The sequence below is a fragment of the Sitophilus oryzae genome, unplaced genomic scaffold (assembly GCF_002938485.1).
Source record: "Sitophilus oryzae breed Bouriz unplaced genomic scaffold, Soryzae_2.0 scaffold_535_pilon_pilon, whole genome shotgun sequence".
Lineage (NCBI taxonomy): Eukaryota > Metazoa > Arthropoda > Insecta > Coleoptera > Curculionidae > Sitophilus > Sitophilus oryzae.
In genome coordinates, this window is record NW_022147124.1 from 999075 (window position 1) to 1015402 (window position 16328).

General features: G+C 31.1%; 1 protein-coding gene across 1 annotated transcript; it reads left to right on the forward strand.

The window, feature by feature from the left end:
* The first annotated feature begins 4858 nt into the window (after positions 1–4858).
* Positions 4859–14343, forward strand: LOC115886901 (dynein light chain 1, axonemal). The gene is made up of 3 exons (XM_030906224.1): positions 4859–5822; positions 5886–6184; positions 13820–14343. The coding sequence occupies exons 1-3, from the start codon at positions 5765–5767 to the stop codon at positions 14021–14023; spliced, it is 561 nt and encodes a 186-aa protein (XP_030762084.1). The 5' UTR covers positions 4859–5764; the 3' UTR covers positions 14024–14343.
* Positions 14344–16328: the final 1985 nt, after the last annotated feature.

The following is a 16328-nucleotide window of genomic DNA, read 5'->3' on the forward strand; positions in this document are numbered from 1 at the left end:
CTTAAAATTTAAAAAAAAAACATACTAGACTTTAATGATAAATTAAGGGTTTTGGAGTATACAAAGTAGGTATTTGTGGAGATTTTTTTCACTTTTTTACATTTTTCTCCATATTTCGTCACGAAATTTTGTTAGCAAACCTCAGATTCGAATTCAGCACACAAAAAAACAAAACAAATAGTAGAAATCAGAGCTACCCCAAAACTTTCCTCCAAGAGGTTTTTTGAGTACACTTTGACTAGACCATTAAAAGACAAAAAAATGAATGTGAGTGATTGTGATTTTGATGATTTTATAATAGCTATAGGGATTAGTTACCAATGCGATTACCTTGCTTTCTAGAAGGCCCAATTGTGGTTATTATTAGAAATAAAATATATAGTGAGAACCAAAAAGTCCTAAACACATGAAAAAAACATGAAATTTTCTAGAATACTTCCCATAAGTTCCCATAGGATCTATTTGGATGACTTATTTCTATAGAAATAAAAACTTATAAAAAATACTTTTTTTTCTTTATATTATAAAAATAGCAGGGCATTGATTCTAAATCTTTTCTATTGTCAAAAATATTTATTAAATATTTATATGTTTAGGCAATATCGAATTGTTTTCTTCAATAGACATCATTATTATTTTTTTAAATTGAGTCGTGAGTCATCAATGAGACACAGTATACCGGGTGCGTCTCAAAAGTGGCTCACCCTTATAACTTTTTATTTTATCAGATAAAACAACGAGATTTGGTATGTTAGTATATGACATAAATTAGGATTGATTGACATATTCAATTATTTTCGGTCACTTCCGGTTTCACCGGAAATGACTAGAAACTTTTTATTTTTAAATGGCACCCTCCGTATTTTTTTACTTTATTTGATAGAAAATGACACTCTGAATAGAATGGCATATCATATATCAACTTTTTACATTTTCGCATATGGTTTATTTGAAATTGTAACATGCGGTTCATAACGACAATTTGACTCGAAATACCGTGTGGTATCAAATTATTCGTAAAAAATGCTTTTTCCAAATATGCTAATGAGCCACCCTCGTTCCATTTGAAAAAATTGAGATATTATTAAAAATACGATTTGGGTATCTTTTAACTGGCTAGGACAAGGCACTAAAAACTTTAGACGATCAACTATTTTTCCAAGGCTACTTGATTAAAAATTAGTGTTTTTAACACAGTTATAGCACTCTAGATAGAAATTTAAAATACAATTTGTTTGTATATGTCAAAAGTCAATAAATATGTCAAAAGTTGACATATGATCTCACTCGATTCAGGGTGTCATTTTCTATAGAATAAAGTAAAAAAAAAAACGAGGGTGCCATGACAGATAGCATATAATCGTGCTATTTAAAAATCAAAAGTTGTAGTCATTTCCGGTGAAACAGGAAGTAACTCAAAACAATTGACTGCGTCAATCAATCCTAATTTATGTCATATACTAACACAGCAAATCTCATTTTTTTTATCTGAAAAAATACAAATAGGGGTGAGCCACTTTTGAGACGCACCCGGTAGATCAGTCAAATAACCAAACCAAACCAAACTCAATTTTCAAAAATGTGTGACTTGTCGGGTTTTGCATTTAGACGCCTGAAATATAAGACACTTTGACATCCGCTCTTTCAATAGAAGGCGTTTATTATTGAAAGTGTCATACCTATCTATAACAAAGTAGAACAACCTTTTAATTAACTCAATAATCAATTTTCCAAGTGACGAATTAATAAATATGATTTACTGTAGTGAATTGTAAAATCGCTTATTTCTGGGGCTTACTCTACCGGGTCTCACAATGCAAATTCACCTCAAATATCCATTTAGTTGGTCATTGGCAAGCACTCTCTCATTGTACATGAAAATAGCAAAACAAACATTTACTGATCTGGATAAAATTGATAGTTAAATAGTAAAACTCACCCGGGGGTACTCCGCCCCCTAGCCACTATCATCACTGACATTCTTATTCAATATATCACATTTCATATCCTCCATCTAATTCAAATATTATTCGGATCTATTGGTTAATAATCTTCAACAACTAGCTAGTGTCACCTGAAATAGTATAGGGGCTTCCCCCGGACGCAATTCTGCCGCTAAACAGATTCGCATCCCAATCGAATAAGCTAATTGGGGTAGCTCACAACACCAACGCCGCATCATGTCAATCGAGAAGACAAGGGAGACCTCAAACTCTCAAGACCAACCTCGAAGGCAAGACGTCACAAGACGTTTTCTTCTCATGGTCAAACGACCCGTTGCCTTACAGTACATGCAACGTTTATAGTCAAAAGACTCTCAACCCCCAAATATCAGCTCTATGACAAAACACAACACAACAGCCGGCCGGCCTATCAACAACTGATTGACCTGCTGCGCGTCGGCAAGCTAAGCCTCCTCTTACATCACAATTTTACCGGATCGCAAATATTTACATTACTTGCCAATGAATCATACTATTTTCTCTAATCGACTTTAAAATAGAGTGTTTTAGCATGACTAGAAAAATAAATTTGAGTTTGAAATAAAAAAAGAGAGTTTGCGAATTATAAAACCATTATTATAACCAACTTATTTTCCAAGTTTTACAAAATAATATAATAGATATAAATAATAGATAGTAAAGATCCAGCTGACCGTATACGTCCTTATGACGTAATTTTTCACCAACTTACTTTTTTACACCTTTACGTGAAATGTGACGCCATACAATGCAGACTAGACAGGTCATTTGTAGACGATACTGTTACGTCTCAATGAGGGTATGGAAAGCGACGTGAAGATTACGAGTTTACTCAACAAATAAGGCAGTCCAAATGTAAGTGCTAAAACTGAATCAAGCGACCAAAAGATTTGTAGTTTCAATCCACAAGAAAAGTGGATCATAGAGGCCAAAAAGATTTAGAATCAACCGCCACAGTTTACTTATTATTAAAATCTTAATTTTTAAAGTATTGTAATGATATTTGATAAAATTTCATTTTTTTTCATAATTCCATAATATACCGGGTGTTGCATCGTCGGACGGGACATAGGAAATCCTATGTAAATTTTAATGGGGTCAATTATTGGCTTCCCTAATTATTTTAGAGAATAATTCTATTTAGGTTTATTGAAGAGCACTAAAACCCACATTCAAAAGAATAACTTTAGATATTTTTGATTAGCTCGTTTACGAGTTATCGCCGATTTCTTTTTAAATATTTCTCCTTTCTTATGGCCCTGTATGTACTTATGAGCACCAGTCAAGATAAAAGATAAGTGTCAAATGAAGTTGTCATTTCAGAAATTTACCTATTTAGTGCTTTATTATTATTGAAAACTCATTCCTACATCGGAAATCTTAAAGATGTATTTATAAACACAAATTAATATGAATTAAAGTAAAATAAAGTAATCAATTACAAGGTTAGTTATAGTATTATTACAATATTCAATAACTTATTAATTTAGGTACTATTAAATTGTTAGAACTTTAGGATTTAAGATGTTCAAATATTTCTCCATCGACTGCTAGACAATAACCCAGGCGATCATAAAATTCTCTTCTTACATTCGCTAGTTGGTAAACTGAAATTCTATTGCATTCGGCAGAAATAGCATTTTTTAGCTCGTCTAGATTTGGGTATTTTTTATCCTTGTATAATCCTGTTTTTTTTTAAATGGCCCCAGAGAAAGAAATCATTTGGCGAAATATCAGGAGACCTTGCTGGCCAATTTACTGTATGATTTAGGCCAATAACGTTTCCATTAAAACTATTGTCTAAATATTCTCGAACAGCCAGGGTACTATGTGCCGGGCAGCCATCCATTTGGTACCAAACTTCCTGATTTTCCCTAGCGGCGTCATGTAAAGCAGGTAAAATATGATTTTCGAGTAGTTCCAAATAATATTCTGCATTTAAATTTCACGTAAAAAATAATGACCCCATAATATTGTGTCCGAATATCCCTGCCCAACCATTTACTTTCTGTGGATATTGCGTCCTTGTTTCAACAAACCTGTGTTGGTTTTCTTTGTTCCAATATCGGTAATTTTGAACATTGGGTTCATTATTTAAGTTAAACGTGCATTCGTCAGTGAAACATGTTTTTTTAAAAATTCCCTATCCGTGTTTGCTCTTTCCATCATATCAAAACAAAACGCCTGCCGCCGTATTTCGTCCCCATCTCGTAGCTCTTGGTGCTTTTCATATTTGAAGGAATAGTATTTATGTCGTTTCAAAATTCGAAACGCTGTAGTGTGATCTATTCCTATTTCATCCTCAAGTTTTCTTGTACTGATCTTTCCATCGTTCTCTTCCACGCACAATAAAACTTCCAAGTCGGTATCATTTCTTGCATCTTCTCTTTGTTCCTGCCTTGCTTCACATCTGCAGTTATTTATTAGGGTACCTTTGGTCTCAAATCTCTGGATATTCCTTGCGATTGTAGATTTTCCAGGTATCGGTCTATTTGGATACAGAGCAGCAAACATGTCCGACACCTTTTGATAACTATTTCCTTGATAATACCATTTAATCATCAATACTTTTTCTTCGGTAGTGTAATTCATGGCTAATATTTTCGATGTATGTAGGTATGAATTTTTAATAATAATAATAAAGCACTAAATAGATAAATTTCTGAAATGACAACTTCATTTGACAGTTATCTTTTACTTTGACTGGTGCTCATAAGTAAATACAGGGCCATAAGAAAGGAGAAATATTTAAAAAGAAATCGGCGATAACTCGTAAACGGGCTAATCAAAAATATCTAAAGTTGTTCTTTTGAATGTGGGTTTTAGTGCTCTTCAATAAACCTAAACAGAATTATTCTCTAAAATAATTAGGGAAGTCAATAATTGACCCCATTAAAATTTACATGGGATTTCCTATGTCCCGCTCGACGATGCAACACCCGGTATGAATCCCCATTTGTTGTAAATTTTATAGTGTTTGCTGTCTATATTCTAAAATCTATGTACTTAAACATTTTTAAACTTTAGGAACCTAAATCTAAACTAGTAAGAGATACTGCCACCCATACACAACTATTTACTATATGTTATATGTAAAAGTAAAACCTAGTGATATTAAATAATGTACCTTATACAAATAGTAGAAGTTTATGATTGTATTGCTAAATACAAAAAGTCAATTTACTGTAAGTTTTTTTATCACCTTTTGTACATAAAATATTTATTTTAACTAACTTTTATGTTTTCTTTGTAATGTTTACCTAACATAATTTTTACTGAAAATTTGATGGCGTCAAATATATAAAATATCAAGATGCTTACTGCTGGTTTGTAACATGATTTTTTTTTGTTACCTTAGTATTTTATATATTTGACACTAATCTTAGAATTTGTATAATACACTGTAGATACACATGTATAATTAAATAGGATTTTTGTAAGATAAGTTAAGTACCTATCTAGTAATATATTATCATATTTGATGGACAGTATAAATATAATTTAAAATTTGCTTAAATAGCAAATGTCTGTGTAGTAAACAATTTTGAAATAACTGTAAATATCAACAATATAAAATATGATCTTCCAAGGAAGTAGGCTCATACAACATAGTTTTTTGCAGTTTTCTTTACACCTCTATTTTCTGTATTTGTATCCATAACAACGTTACATCAATATTTTAATAAACAGGTGTACTAAAATATGTCTGGTCTTTAAAATACCTATTTATCATGTTTTATAACTGACATATTTGTTTTTCTGTAAGACAAAAAGTATAAAGAATGTCAAAACCAACAACTATTAAAGATGCAATAAAAAGATGGGAGGACAAACATCCTGGTAATTTTTGATTTCCATAAAAAAATATAATAAATATAATATAACTAATAATAATACTTCAAGGAGAGTCAATAAGTGACGCCACAGAGGTAGGTTTCCAATTTCAATGGCCACCAATAGAAAAAATGGACAACTCTTTATCAGCATTAACCAAATGTAGAAAACTGAGCCTTTCGACTAATATGATTGAAAAAATTGCCGGCATAAGTGCACTGAAAAATTTAAAAATATTATCTTTAGGAAGAAACTACATCAAATCGTTTTCTGGTTTAGAAGGTGTGGCAGATACTTTGGAGGAATTATGGTTATCGTATAATTTAATAGAAAAAGTTAAAGGTGTTCAAGTTCTAAAAAAATTAAAGGTATAAAGATATCAATAAAAGCTGGCGGGCAGGTCATCAAAGACGTCGAAACTACCGTATGATCGAAGAAAAACGGTGTCCAGTTGGCTTGAAAATAACGATAAAAAAATACATAAAGATTATTCATAACCTTAGATCTTGTAAACTTCGTGGATAAGTAAATTCGCTTAATTTTTGTTGAAGACACATCAGCGACATTCGACGACCTGATTATCTTTGTCTTTCACACTGATTGACCAAGCGTCTGTCTTTGTTTTGTGTATATGTCATTTTTATGCCATAAAATAGAAAATGTAAATATATAAATTTGAGAAAATAATATTGTTATTCGGGGATATTAATTATTTATTGGATAATATTTACTAGCATATTAACTATTTAACGAAAAAAAAATTAAAGGTAAATTGCCTAATAGTATTTAAAGTGATTAAGTTACCTAACATAAATATTTATTTCGCTGAATAAAAGTCAGTTGAAGAAACGATTTTAAATAATATATATCTTGTTTTTTAAAAATATGGAACATACTTCAGAGGTTTTCATACTTTTATAGTATTGTGAAGTTCTTTTAAGGATAAGATTTTTCCAATTGCGGACAGCTTCACATATAACACTTTTATCAGTCACAATGTCTATTTATCCACTAACTTTATCGCACTACAAAAACAAACTTTCAAAAAGAACACAAATCTAAAATATATCGTCGGAATTCCAAATTAACTCTTTATTATCACGCATAGATAAATGAAACAAGTTTAGATTGGAAAGTGCCCATAAGGACAATGTAAACACTATTTGGCGCTATTCTTGCAACGGTCGCGACCCAAAACTTTTGAAAATTTCGGAGCGGTTCGGCTTTTTCCGGAATTATATCGCCAAATATTGTTTATTCAAATTTATTATTATTTTCGTTTAATTTTATAAATAAAAGACAGTGTGTTGCATACAAGAAACTTTATTTTATATAAGGACGCATGTATGAAATACCTATGAAACATTGGAAACCGACGTTATGCCACGATCCACGATGGTTTTTGCAGTTCACAGTTCACAACACAGCTTTTTCAGTTTTTAATGCCACTTTTTCACAATTATCACCGGTTGGAGTAAATAAAACTTGAATTAAACTCACAAGATAGCAATAATTACTTTGAAAATGGACGCTATAAACACTTTTCGGAATTTCTTTAATGAGAGCGGTTTAGATTTTGAAAGATTTTATGATTTTTGAAGATTCTGACTTTGACAAGGGAAAATTATTTCTGTTTTTGTTTGCCGTTGTTCTTAGCGACCGCTATAGCAGCGCCAGATCGCATATAACGGTCGCGACCTAAAATTTTTACGGGCTTTCCAATCTAAACTTGTTGCATTTATCTATGGTTTTGACTTTTCAATGTCAAAACATATTTTAATGTTTCCCTGGTTACTGATTTCTATGTGTTGCCCATTCATCATAGCTTTTTTTTCAAAGTAGTATTTTAAAACATTTTTAAAAAAGAATTTATAGTTATATGATTTAATTTTTGTTTAAAATATAATATAAAAAGTTGTAAAAAGTATATTGGAAATAATATGACAAATATTTTCAAAATAATTAATACACGTATCAGTTATATCTTGATTGAAAAATTTTAGTGGTCTATATTTTTAGTAATTGTTGTCAACGCAGCGAAAAAAACGCTCCAAGTTAGCATTTACGTCTAATACCGTTCTGCGCACGCTCAGTAACGTACGCAGAGAGAAGGATAGATTTATACGATAATCTTGTTCTAGAAAGAAATAAATAGAGTAAACGCCACGAATGTTTGGGAGTGATTCATCGCTTGATGAAGTTAGAATCGACACGCGCGCTATCATTTTTACATTAAAAACGTAAATTTTTACCGCAGACGTAGGTTTTTAAAGGCCCGGTCTGATCATCTGCCTGCGCTTCTCCTACTTATTCTAAAATGTTATACTATATCGCGTTTCTTTGATTGATTCGTTTTTGTGCGTCAGTCCATTGGTGTGCTTACAGTACGACTAATGGGGCATTCCATTTTATATTTATAACCAAATATATGTTTTGACAAGACTTTGACAGTTAAAACAACAAATTGCAACAGATTATATATTGATTATTATATGACTTGAAACACCACGGCACTGGAAATAAGTTTTATGTGACCTTGAACAGATTAGTTCACATGGCAGCGACCGATGAATCATTCCAAACATTCGTGGCGTTTACTATAGAAAAATTCATGTGAAAGTCCCCTAAACAAAGTAGAGTGTAATATACATATGACATAGCTTGCTGAATTTCAGAGTCGATATTGGCCTTTTCCGAAATCAAACTGCCGAGGTAATTAAATTCCGCTACATATTCCAATAGTTCTTCTCCGATTTTTATAGCATTGTTATGATCTTCTGGGGGAATGCACATGATTTTGGTTTTGTCGATGTTTAGATTCAGGCCCAAAGCCTCGTATGCCCAAGTATATGTGTTCAACATTTCTTGTAATTGTTGTAACGTGTTTGTAACTAGAGCGCAGTCATCAGCGTATTGAAGTTCTGTGATGAATTTTGTACGTGTTTTTGCACTGAGTCTTTTTATGATGAACAGACCGCCGTCATATCTGTATCTAATGCCCAGTCCTCTCTCCTGCAGTTTGCTGTCCACTATAATGGAGAACGCTGCCATGAATATGTTGAATAGGAGAGGCGCTAAGACACATCCCTGCCTAACTCCTGTATTTGTCAGGAAGGGATCGCTCAGTGATGTGGCACTCTTGACTGGTTGTTATTATGGAGGCTTTTACACACTGTAAGAAATTTGTTAGGTACACCGAACTTTTTCATAATTGCCCAAAGTGCATCTCTGTTCACAGAGTCGAAGGCTTTTGTTAGATCGATGAATTTTTTTTAGATCGAAGCATTTTTTATATTAACACTCTGGCACGGCATTGTTTGGACACAAATGGTAACCACGGGGTTGCGGGTGTTATTGGCCCTTGTATACTTTAGTCATTTGTGCACTTTCTCCTTTCTCGTTTAATATACAGGTATAATTTTATATCCTGGTTAAAAAAAGACAGCACGCTGTCACATCAAGTAAACGAACTGGCCAATAAAAAAGGCTACACTCAATATCAGTTTCCAGACTGCGAGTAGAATCTCAAAAAAAGTTAAGACTTTTAAATAGTTAACAAATTCGAACCTTACATTTTTCAGATTCATTCAGAAAATTTCCTAATAACTTCAAGTAATTAGAATTAGTGTGTTTAATCTCAGAAAAAGTAATAATGTAAATATAAAATAAAATATACAGGGTTGTTCACCACATACGACACGGAGTATTATAGCTAAACAATTAGATTTTTACGAATCGTAAATTTTGGGTTCGTTGAAGGACTATTAGAACTACAATTTAAAAATATTTTTACAAGATACAGAGTGTCCCAAATAAAAAAAATATCAAAGTTGGATTTTTTAAATGGAAAACTCTGTATATTATTACATTTTTTGTTTCTACTGCTGAAATAAAGGTAAATTTGATTAAGATTTATCATATTTAAACCTTATCGTTTTTGAAATATTTTCAATTTTGTGAAATTGCAGTAAAAATTTTAAGGCTTCATTTCTCTCAGGGTATCAAAGTTTTTAATACTAAATATTTACTGAAGTTTATTTATTGATCAGTTATTGTGTTGCAATAATAAAAATTATACTACCTTATACAGAGTGTCTAACAAATAATTTTAAATAATTTCTAGCTTTAAACGGCAATAACTTGTTTAATTTAAATGGAACACCCTGTATATTTTAGGAGAATCAGATGCACAATTTAATTGTCTATCAAATTGTGTTATACCATTTTTACCTATCTCTTCAAATTTTCGTAAAAAATGCATTTCCTTACAATTTAGCACTAGTATACCGGGTGTGTCTCAAAAGTGGCTAGGGGTGAGCCACTGAATTTTTTTATTTTTTTAGATAAAAAAAAGAGATTTGGGATGTTAGTCTATGACATAAATTAGGATTGATTGGTGTGACATTTTCTATCGAACAAAGTAAAAAAATACCGGGGGTGCCATTTAAAAATCAAAAGTTGTAGTCATTTCCGGTGAAACCGGAAGTGACCGAAAACAATTGAATACGTCATTCAATCCTAATTTATGTCATATACTAGCATACCAAATTTCGTTTTTTTAACTAAAAGAATAAAAAATTTAGAGGGGTGAGCCACTTTTGAGACGCATCCGGTATACCTATAATATACCCATGGAATATTGATATTTTAGGTTATTTTTAAAGCAACGATAATATTACTAGCCCATTTGTATACAAAAAGAAAATATTTATAAAAGAGTATACCATTAATTAAATATACCACCATTATTTCCGCCCAAATATTAATTAATTACATACTTTTAATTGTGTTAGTTAATAAATTATTCTAAATAAATTTGGATTTCAATCAGAAATCAATATAATAATAAGTTATGAAAATGAACACGTCTCTGTTAATAAGCATTCGTCAAAAAATGAAAATAATTTTTTTAAGGTGTTACTTTTTACCACACTGTCTAATACACATACAAAATTCAGTTTTTTAGTATTTGGAGCAATTATTATTAATCAACGCAAACCATATCGACAATATTAATATCTGTGCTCTTTAAAAATTAGTTACATCTTTAAAAATAATCTAAAATGTCAATATTCCATGGGTATATTGATAAATGAGGTCTAAATTATAAGAAAATGCATTTTCTACGAAAACTTGAAGAGATAGGTAAAAAATCTATATAATACAATTTGATTAAATAGACAATTAAATTGTGCATCTGATTTTCCTAAAATATATTGTTTGTTCCATTTAAATTAAACTAGTTATTGCCGTTTAAAGCTAGTAATTATTTAAAATATTTTTAGACACTCTGTATAAGGTAATATAATTTTTATTTTTGCAACACAAAATTTAGTAAATAGAAATACTTCAGTATAATATTTGGTTTCAAAAACTTATACGCCTATTACTAATACTTTAAAAAAATACGCCTAGAGAAATTAAGCATTAAAATTATTATTTTGACAAAAAAAAATTAAATTAATTATTTTGACAAAAATTTAAATATTTCAAAAACGTTACAGTTGAGGTTTGGAACCTTTGGTGTTACACAGCAAAATAAAACACTAAATCACCACAACACACCAAAACACTTTTACTTTTACACTGGACGCGCATTTCGCTAACCATGTTAGCATCATCAGCAGATCATTATAAACTGAGTTTAAATTCATCTGCTGATGATGCTAACATGGTTAGCGAAACTCGCGTCCGGTGTAAAAGTAAAAGTTTTTGGTGTATTGTGGTGATTTAGTGTTTTATTTCAAAAAGGGTAAGATTAAAATGCGGTAAACCTTAATCAAATTTACCTTTATTTTAATTGTAGAAACTAAAAATGTAATAATATATAGGGTATTCCGTTTAAAAAAATAAAACTTTTTTTTATTTATTTGGAACACTCTGTATCTTGTGAAAATATTTTTAATTTGTAGTTCTACTAGTATTTCAACGAACCCAAAAGTTAGAATTTGCAAAAATCTAATCGTTTAGCTACGATACTCCGTGTCGAATGTGGTGAACAACCGTGTATAGATCATAAATAAAATTTTATTCATATGATTAAGCTTGATCGACACAGCGTTGCTAACTTTTACATATATTTTCTTTTAATCAAAATATTTTAGGAAACAAAAATAAAATAATTATAAATATATAAACAGTTATTATTTACATCAACAGCACTTAAGGGACATAAAGGGCCATTACTGCCGCTTTCCCGTTCAAAATTTTCTAATAAGGTTTGTGATGAGTTTTTTTTTCAACTGCTGTTAAGCTACGTCGGCATCTTATATATTTCGCACAATAAGCGATTCTAAAAAGGGCAATTTCCGACTGGAAGGTCTGCTAATAAAAAAGTTTAAGCTTAAAGTATCACAACACAATTCACTCACATCAAAAACTCGTAATACAAAACCTAAAGTGTCAAAACGAATGAATGTGTCAGGAAACAAATAAATAAATGTGGCAACTTGACATTTTTTACAGCAGAGCTACCACCTGAATCACCAGCGGGAAATATAAAATCCAGTTAGTCGGTCAGTTCCAGAATATGTTCATGGTTGGCAACAATGAATTTAATAATCGCACCCTCGACAACGCAACTAAAAGTTTATTTGGTATCGCTTATATGTACCTTATATCACAGATTAGGTATCCTATAAGTATACAGATAAAAATCTTGTCCCTAATTCGTGGTACGAAAATTGTTTTTTTATGACGATGTGCAAACGAGTCAAATTTCCTGTGCGCAAAAATAAACTCGCGTAAAATAACAATAAACAGCGTAATAGAGAGATATCGCTAAACCGAATAGCGTGCATGGACGTTAATAAGGCCAGGTGTTATTTCCTTTACGTGAGGTGGTGTTAACTCTCTTAATTTATAGTTATCGGATCGGAAAGAATTATGATCGCACCGCGTCCGCTATTTAAACTTAACCTAACTTTGAATTTAAAACTTTGAAATTGTTTTGTTTACTAGGTATTTTAAAACTAAAGGGCTAAAGTGCTTATTTCCAGTGCTTTATTGTTCAACGTCTGCCAATGGGTTTAGGACAACAAGCAACAAATTCTCTTTGAAGGGCTAAGTCGTCATCTGCTGTAAACCTAAGACTCTTTATAGGTTCTTTAGTATTGGAAGAGGTGGAATCCATATTTTGGGCCATATTTATTTAATTAAAACTAATCCCAGCTACTTAAATATCAAATTACCTAATAAAACTAAAGCAATAATTCAAAACAATTCAAACATAACCTAAAATAAAAGATCTCGCCGGCCGGCACCGTTTGTCAAATACCCGCACATGCCCATTTAAGCAATTTTTAAACGTTATCAGAGGTTATTTAGAAAGAGCGCTTGGTGTAATTGATCCGCAAATTACGTCAGGCGGTAACGTTATTAGCGGGTGTTGCGTTGACTCGCGCATATCGTAACCATGAGAAGGTACGCGTAAATACTGGATGACGCTATTCGGTTTTCCGATATCTCTCTAATAACTGTGCCGGTCAGGCGCTGTGCACAATTTTAGAGGCCATAAGTGGGCATGCTATGTGCGCAAACTAGTCACCTAACTAGTGCTAGGGTCCCAACTTGAGCACCGGCGATTCCGGGACAATTATTTTTAAGCTTTTAAATAATTGAAACAAAACATTAAATATTAGAAATTAAAATATATTATGTGTGTAGTACACACTTTTTTTAATTTTTAAACATAAATCCCGGCCAAACCGGGACGGTTGGGAACCCTAACTAGTGCCCGATTCCGAAAATTGGAACCACGAACAACAATAAAGAAAAAACAAAGATTATAATCTGTATAATCTGTGCTTATATTGTGTCTAAATTTCAAATAAAAAATCGGTGACAAATTTTCGAATTTTGACACTTGCCAAAAATCGAAGTAAAAAGTAGCCGAGGCAACATTGCAACGTGCATTCGTCAAGTAATTTGATGACGTGCTTACTGGAAACGAACTTAACTGAAAAATACAATAAAATTCTTCATCTAATCAATCCTCTTTTAAGGTTTTATATCTTGGTAATAATTTGGTAAAAGAATGGGGCGAATTTGTAAAGTTTAATGATTTACCATGTTTAGAAGATTTATTGTTTGTTGGAAATCCACTCTATGACAGCATGGAAGAAGCTGTATGGAAAGTAGAAGCTATTAAAAGATTACCTAATTTAAAAAAGTTAGATGGTGAACCCGTAGTACGCGAAGAAGAATAATAATTATGATAATACAGATATATTTGTTTATTTGATTTTAGCAATTCTAAATAAAAGCTTATATAAATAAATACAAAAATGCGTAAATATTCAATTCAATAATCAATACATCGCTAGCCTTACAGATTAACTTAACCTGTCTATACAGGGTGGTCCGAATTGTAATCGGAATATCTCAACAATACATTCTGCAGATAAGAAAAGTTCGTATACCTACATTTATATGCTAAAATGCTTCGTTTCAGAGATATAGGGTGTAGAACCACAAATTACCTATAACAGATGCGAAAGAAAGCGACTGCATCGGAAACCGCTCGGCAAACCCGACACGCCTATTGAGTGGTGTAAATACACCAGTCGTTTAGTCCGGAAACCTATGCTGTGTCGTATTCGCTTGCTGGAATGACATAGTGCGTGGTTATATGTTTCTTTTTAAAAACGCGTGTAGGATTTTTGTTGAACTTTTGAACTGTTATTTCTAAGTTTTGGTAATTTGTATATCTTATTTAAAATGGGATGCAAATGTGTTTATTTATAAGGAAAAAAAAGATATTTATAGTATAAAAAATTAATTTATTTAACAAAATTTAATTAAAAATGTGACAAAATAGGGTGTAAAATTTTTTTTTATAGTTTTCATTATATCAAACAGCCTCTGGGAAATGTTTTCAACTCAAAATGCCTTTAATTATGTTTGACTACATCATTAAAAAGGGTCTTCAAATACATCAATGTGATATTTGTCTAAAATTTGCAAAAGAATCCGAATCTCTGGATAACTCGAAATTATTTACCCATTTAAAAGCCTTTGATCATGAAAGTGGAAAAATTTGTTCATTTTATTTACAGGCTGGAAAAATTATTTATATTAAATTTTGATGAGTTTTGCACTGAAGAAAACATTCAGAGGCTGTTTGATATAATGAAAACTATAGAATTTGACCACCCGTGTGAGAAATTTCGTCTTATTTACATCATTAAATTATTTATTAGATTGAAAATATTTTATGCATTAAAGTTTACAAAAAATAAAGATTTATATAGTCGAAAAAAGTCCGATAGAACCAATAGAAATGTAACTATTTTGTCACATCTTTAATTAAATTTTGTTAAATAAATTAATTTTTTATACTATAAATATCTTTTTTTTTCCTAATCTCCTAAGAGCTGATATAATATTTTTTTTTTGATTAAAAAACAAAAGTTGTTAATATAATACCAATTTAACAGTGTTTTAGTAGTTTTAATACACACTATGATATAAAATTTATTATCATTATAATGTACATTATTAATACTATTGTTCATTCGAAATGGCATTAAGGCCCAATTGCAACAATGATTTAAATTTTTCTTAAAGATAAGTAGAGCTTAGAATGAGCTGTATTTATATTTACTTTAATATTCACTTTAAATGAGGGAATTTGACTGATACAATTTTTGAATTTGAATTGTTTTTAATGATACTAACAATTTTAGTTCAATTTTTAATAAAATTTATTTAATATTAATAGAAATCCAAGAGATTTGAAACCTCTTTTAGCGATTTATAACATTCTCAAATGAATTACAGGTGCCCTTATTTTCTATGAAAATCACACAGCTTTTTAAATAGTCGCTGCAGTTGCTATAGCTATAAAAACTAATTTTTTAAGGTGTGAAAATTGCGACACACGCTAAATGGACTTGATTTTTCGTATGTCTCGAAGTCTGTGGACCTTTTTGTATGCCTCGATAACATATTGGTGCAGATTATTTTCACCCAAACAAATAATAACCCAAACTATACATTGATGCGGATTGTCTATGAACTCTTTCTGAAGGTCACAGAAACCTGAAGCGTAATTCGGTGTTCTTTCGCATCTGTTATAGGTAATTTGTGGTAGAATGTGATAGATAATATACTGCTTTTTCAACAAAGTGTCACAATATGACATGGCCAGATCTATTGTTTTACATCACTTGACGTTTAAAGTCATAGGCTACTGGTTAAAATCAATGAAAATATACGCTTTCAAACTAAATCTTAAATAACTTAAAAAAAAATTATTTTAGGTATAGGAACATGTATAGTCAAAAAGTAACGAATTGAAAAACATTTTCACTAGTGAAATAAAAAAAAGTGGGTTTCCATTTGAAAAAAATTATTCATGATAATTTTTTAGTCGCTCAATTCCATGACAACTGCCGGTTATTATTATATGACATTCCAACAATTTAATTTTTGAAATAGATAGCCACATGTCTTTTCTTTTTGGCACAGTGGCTGTTGTAATCACTAAATTTGACATTTAGACTATACACA

Bases quoted from the DNA above. Each gene is read 5' to 3' on its own strand.
- LOC115886901 (XM_030906224.1), top strand. From the start codon at position 5,765: ATGTCAAAACCAACAACTATTAAAGATGCAATAAAAAGATGGGAGGAC. The intron at 5,823-5,885 runs GTAATTTTTGAT...TAATACTTCAAG, and splicing joins ATGGGAGGACAAACATCCTG to GAGAGTCAATAAGTGACGCC. The intron at 6,185-13,819 runs GTATAAAGATAT...TCCTCTTTTAAG, and splicing joins AAGTTCTAAAAAAATTAAAG to GTTTTATATCTTGGTAATAA.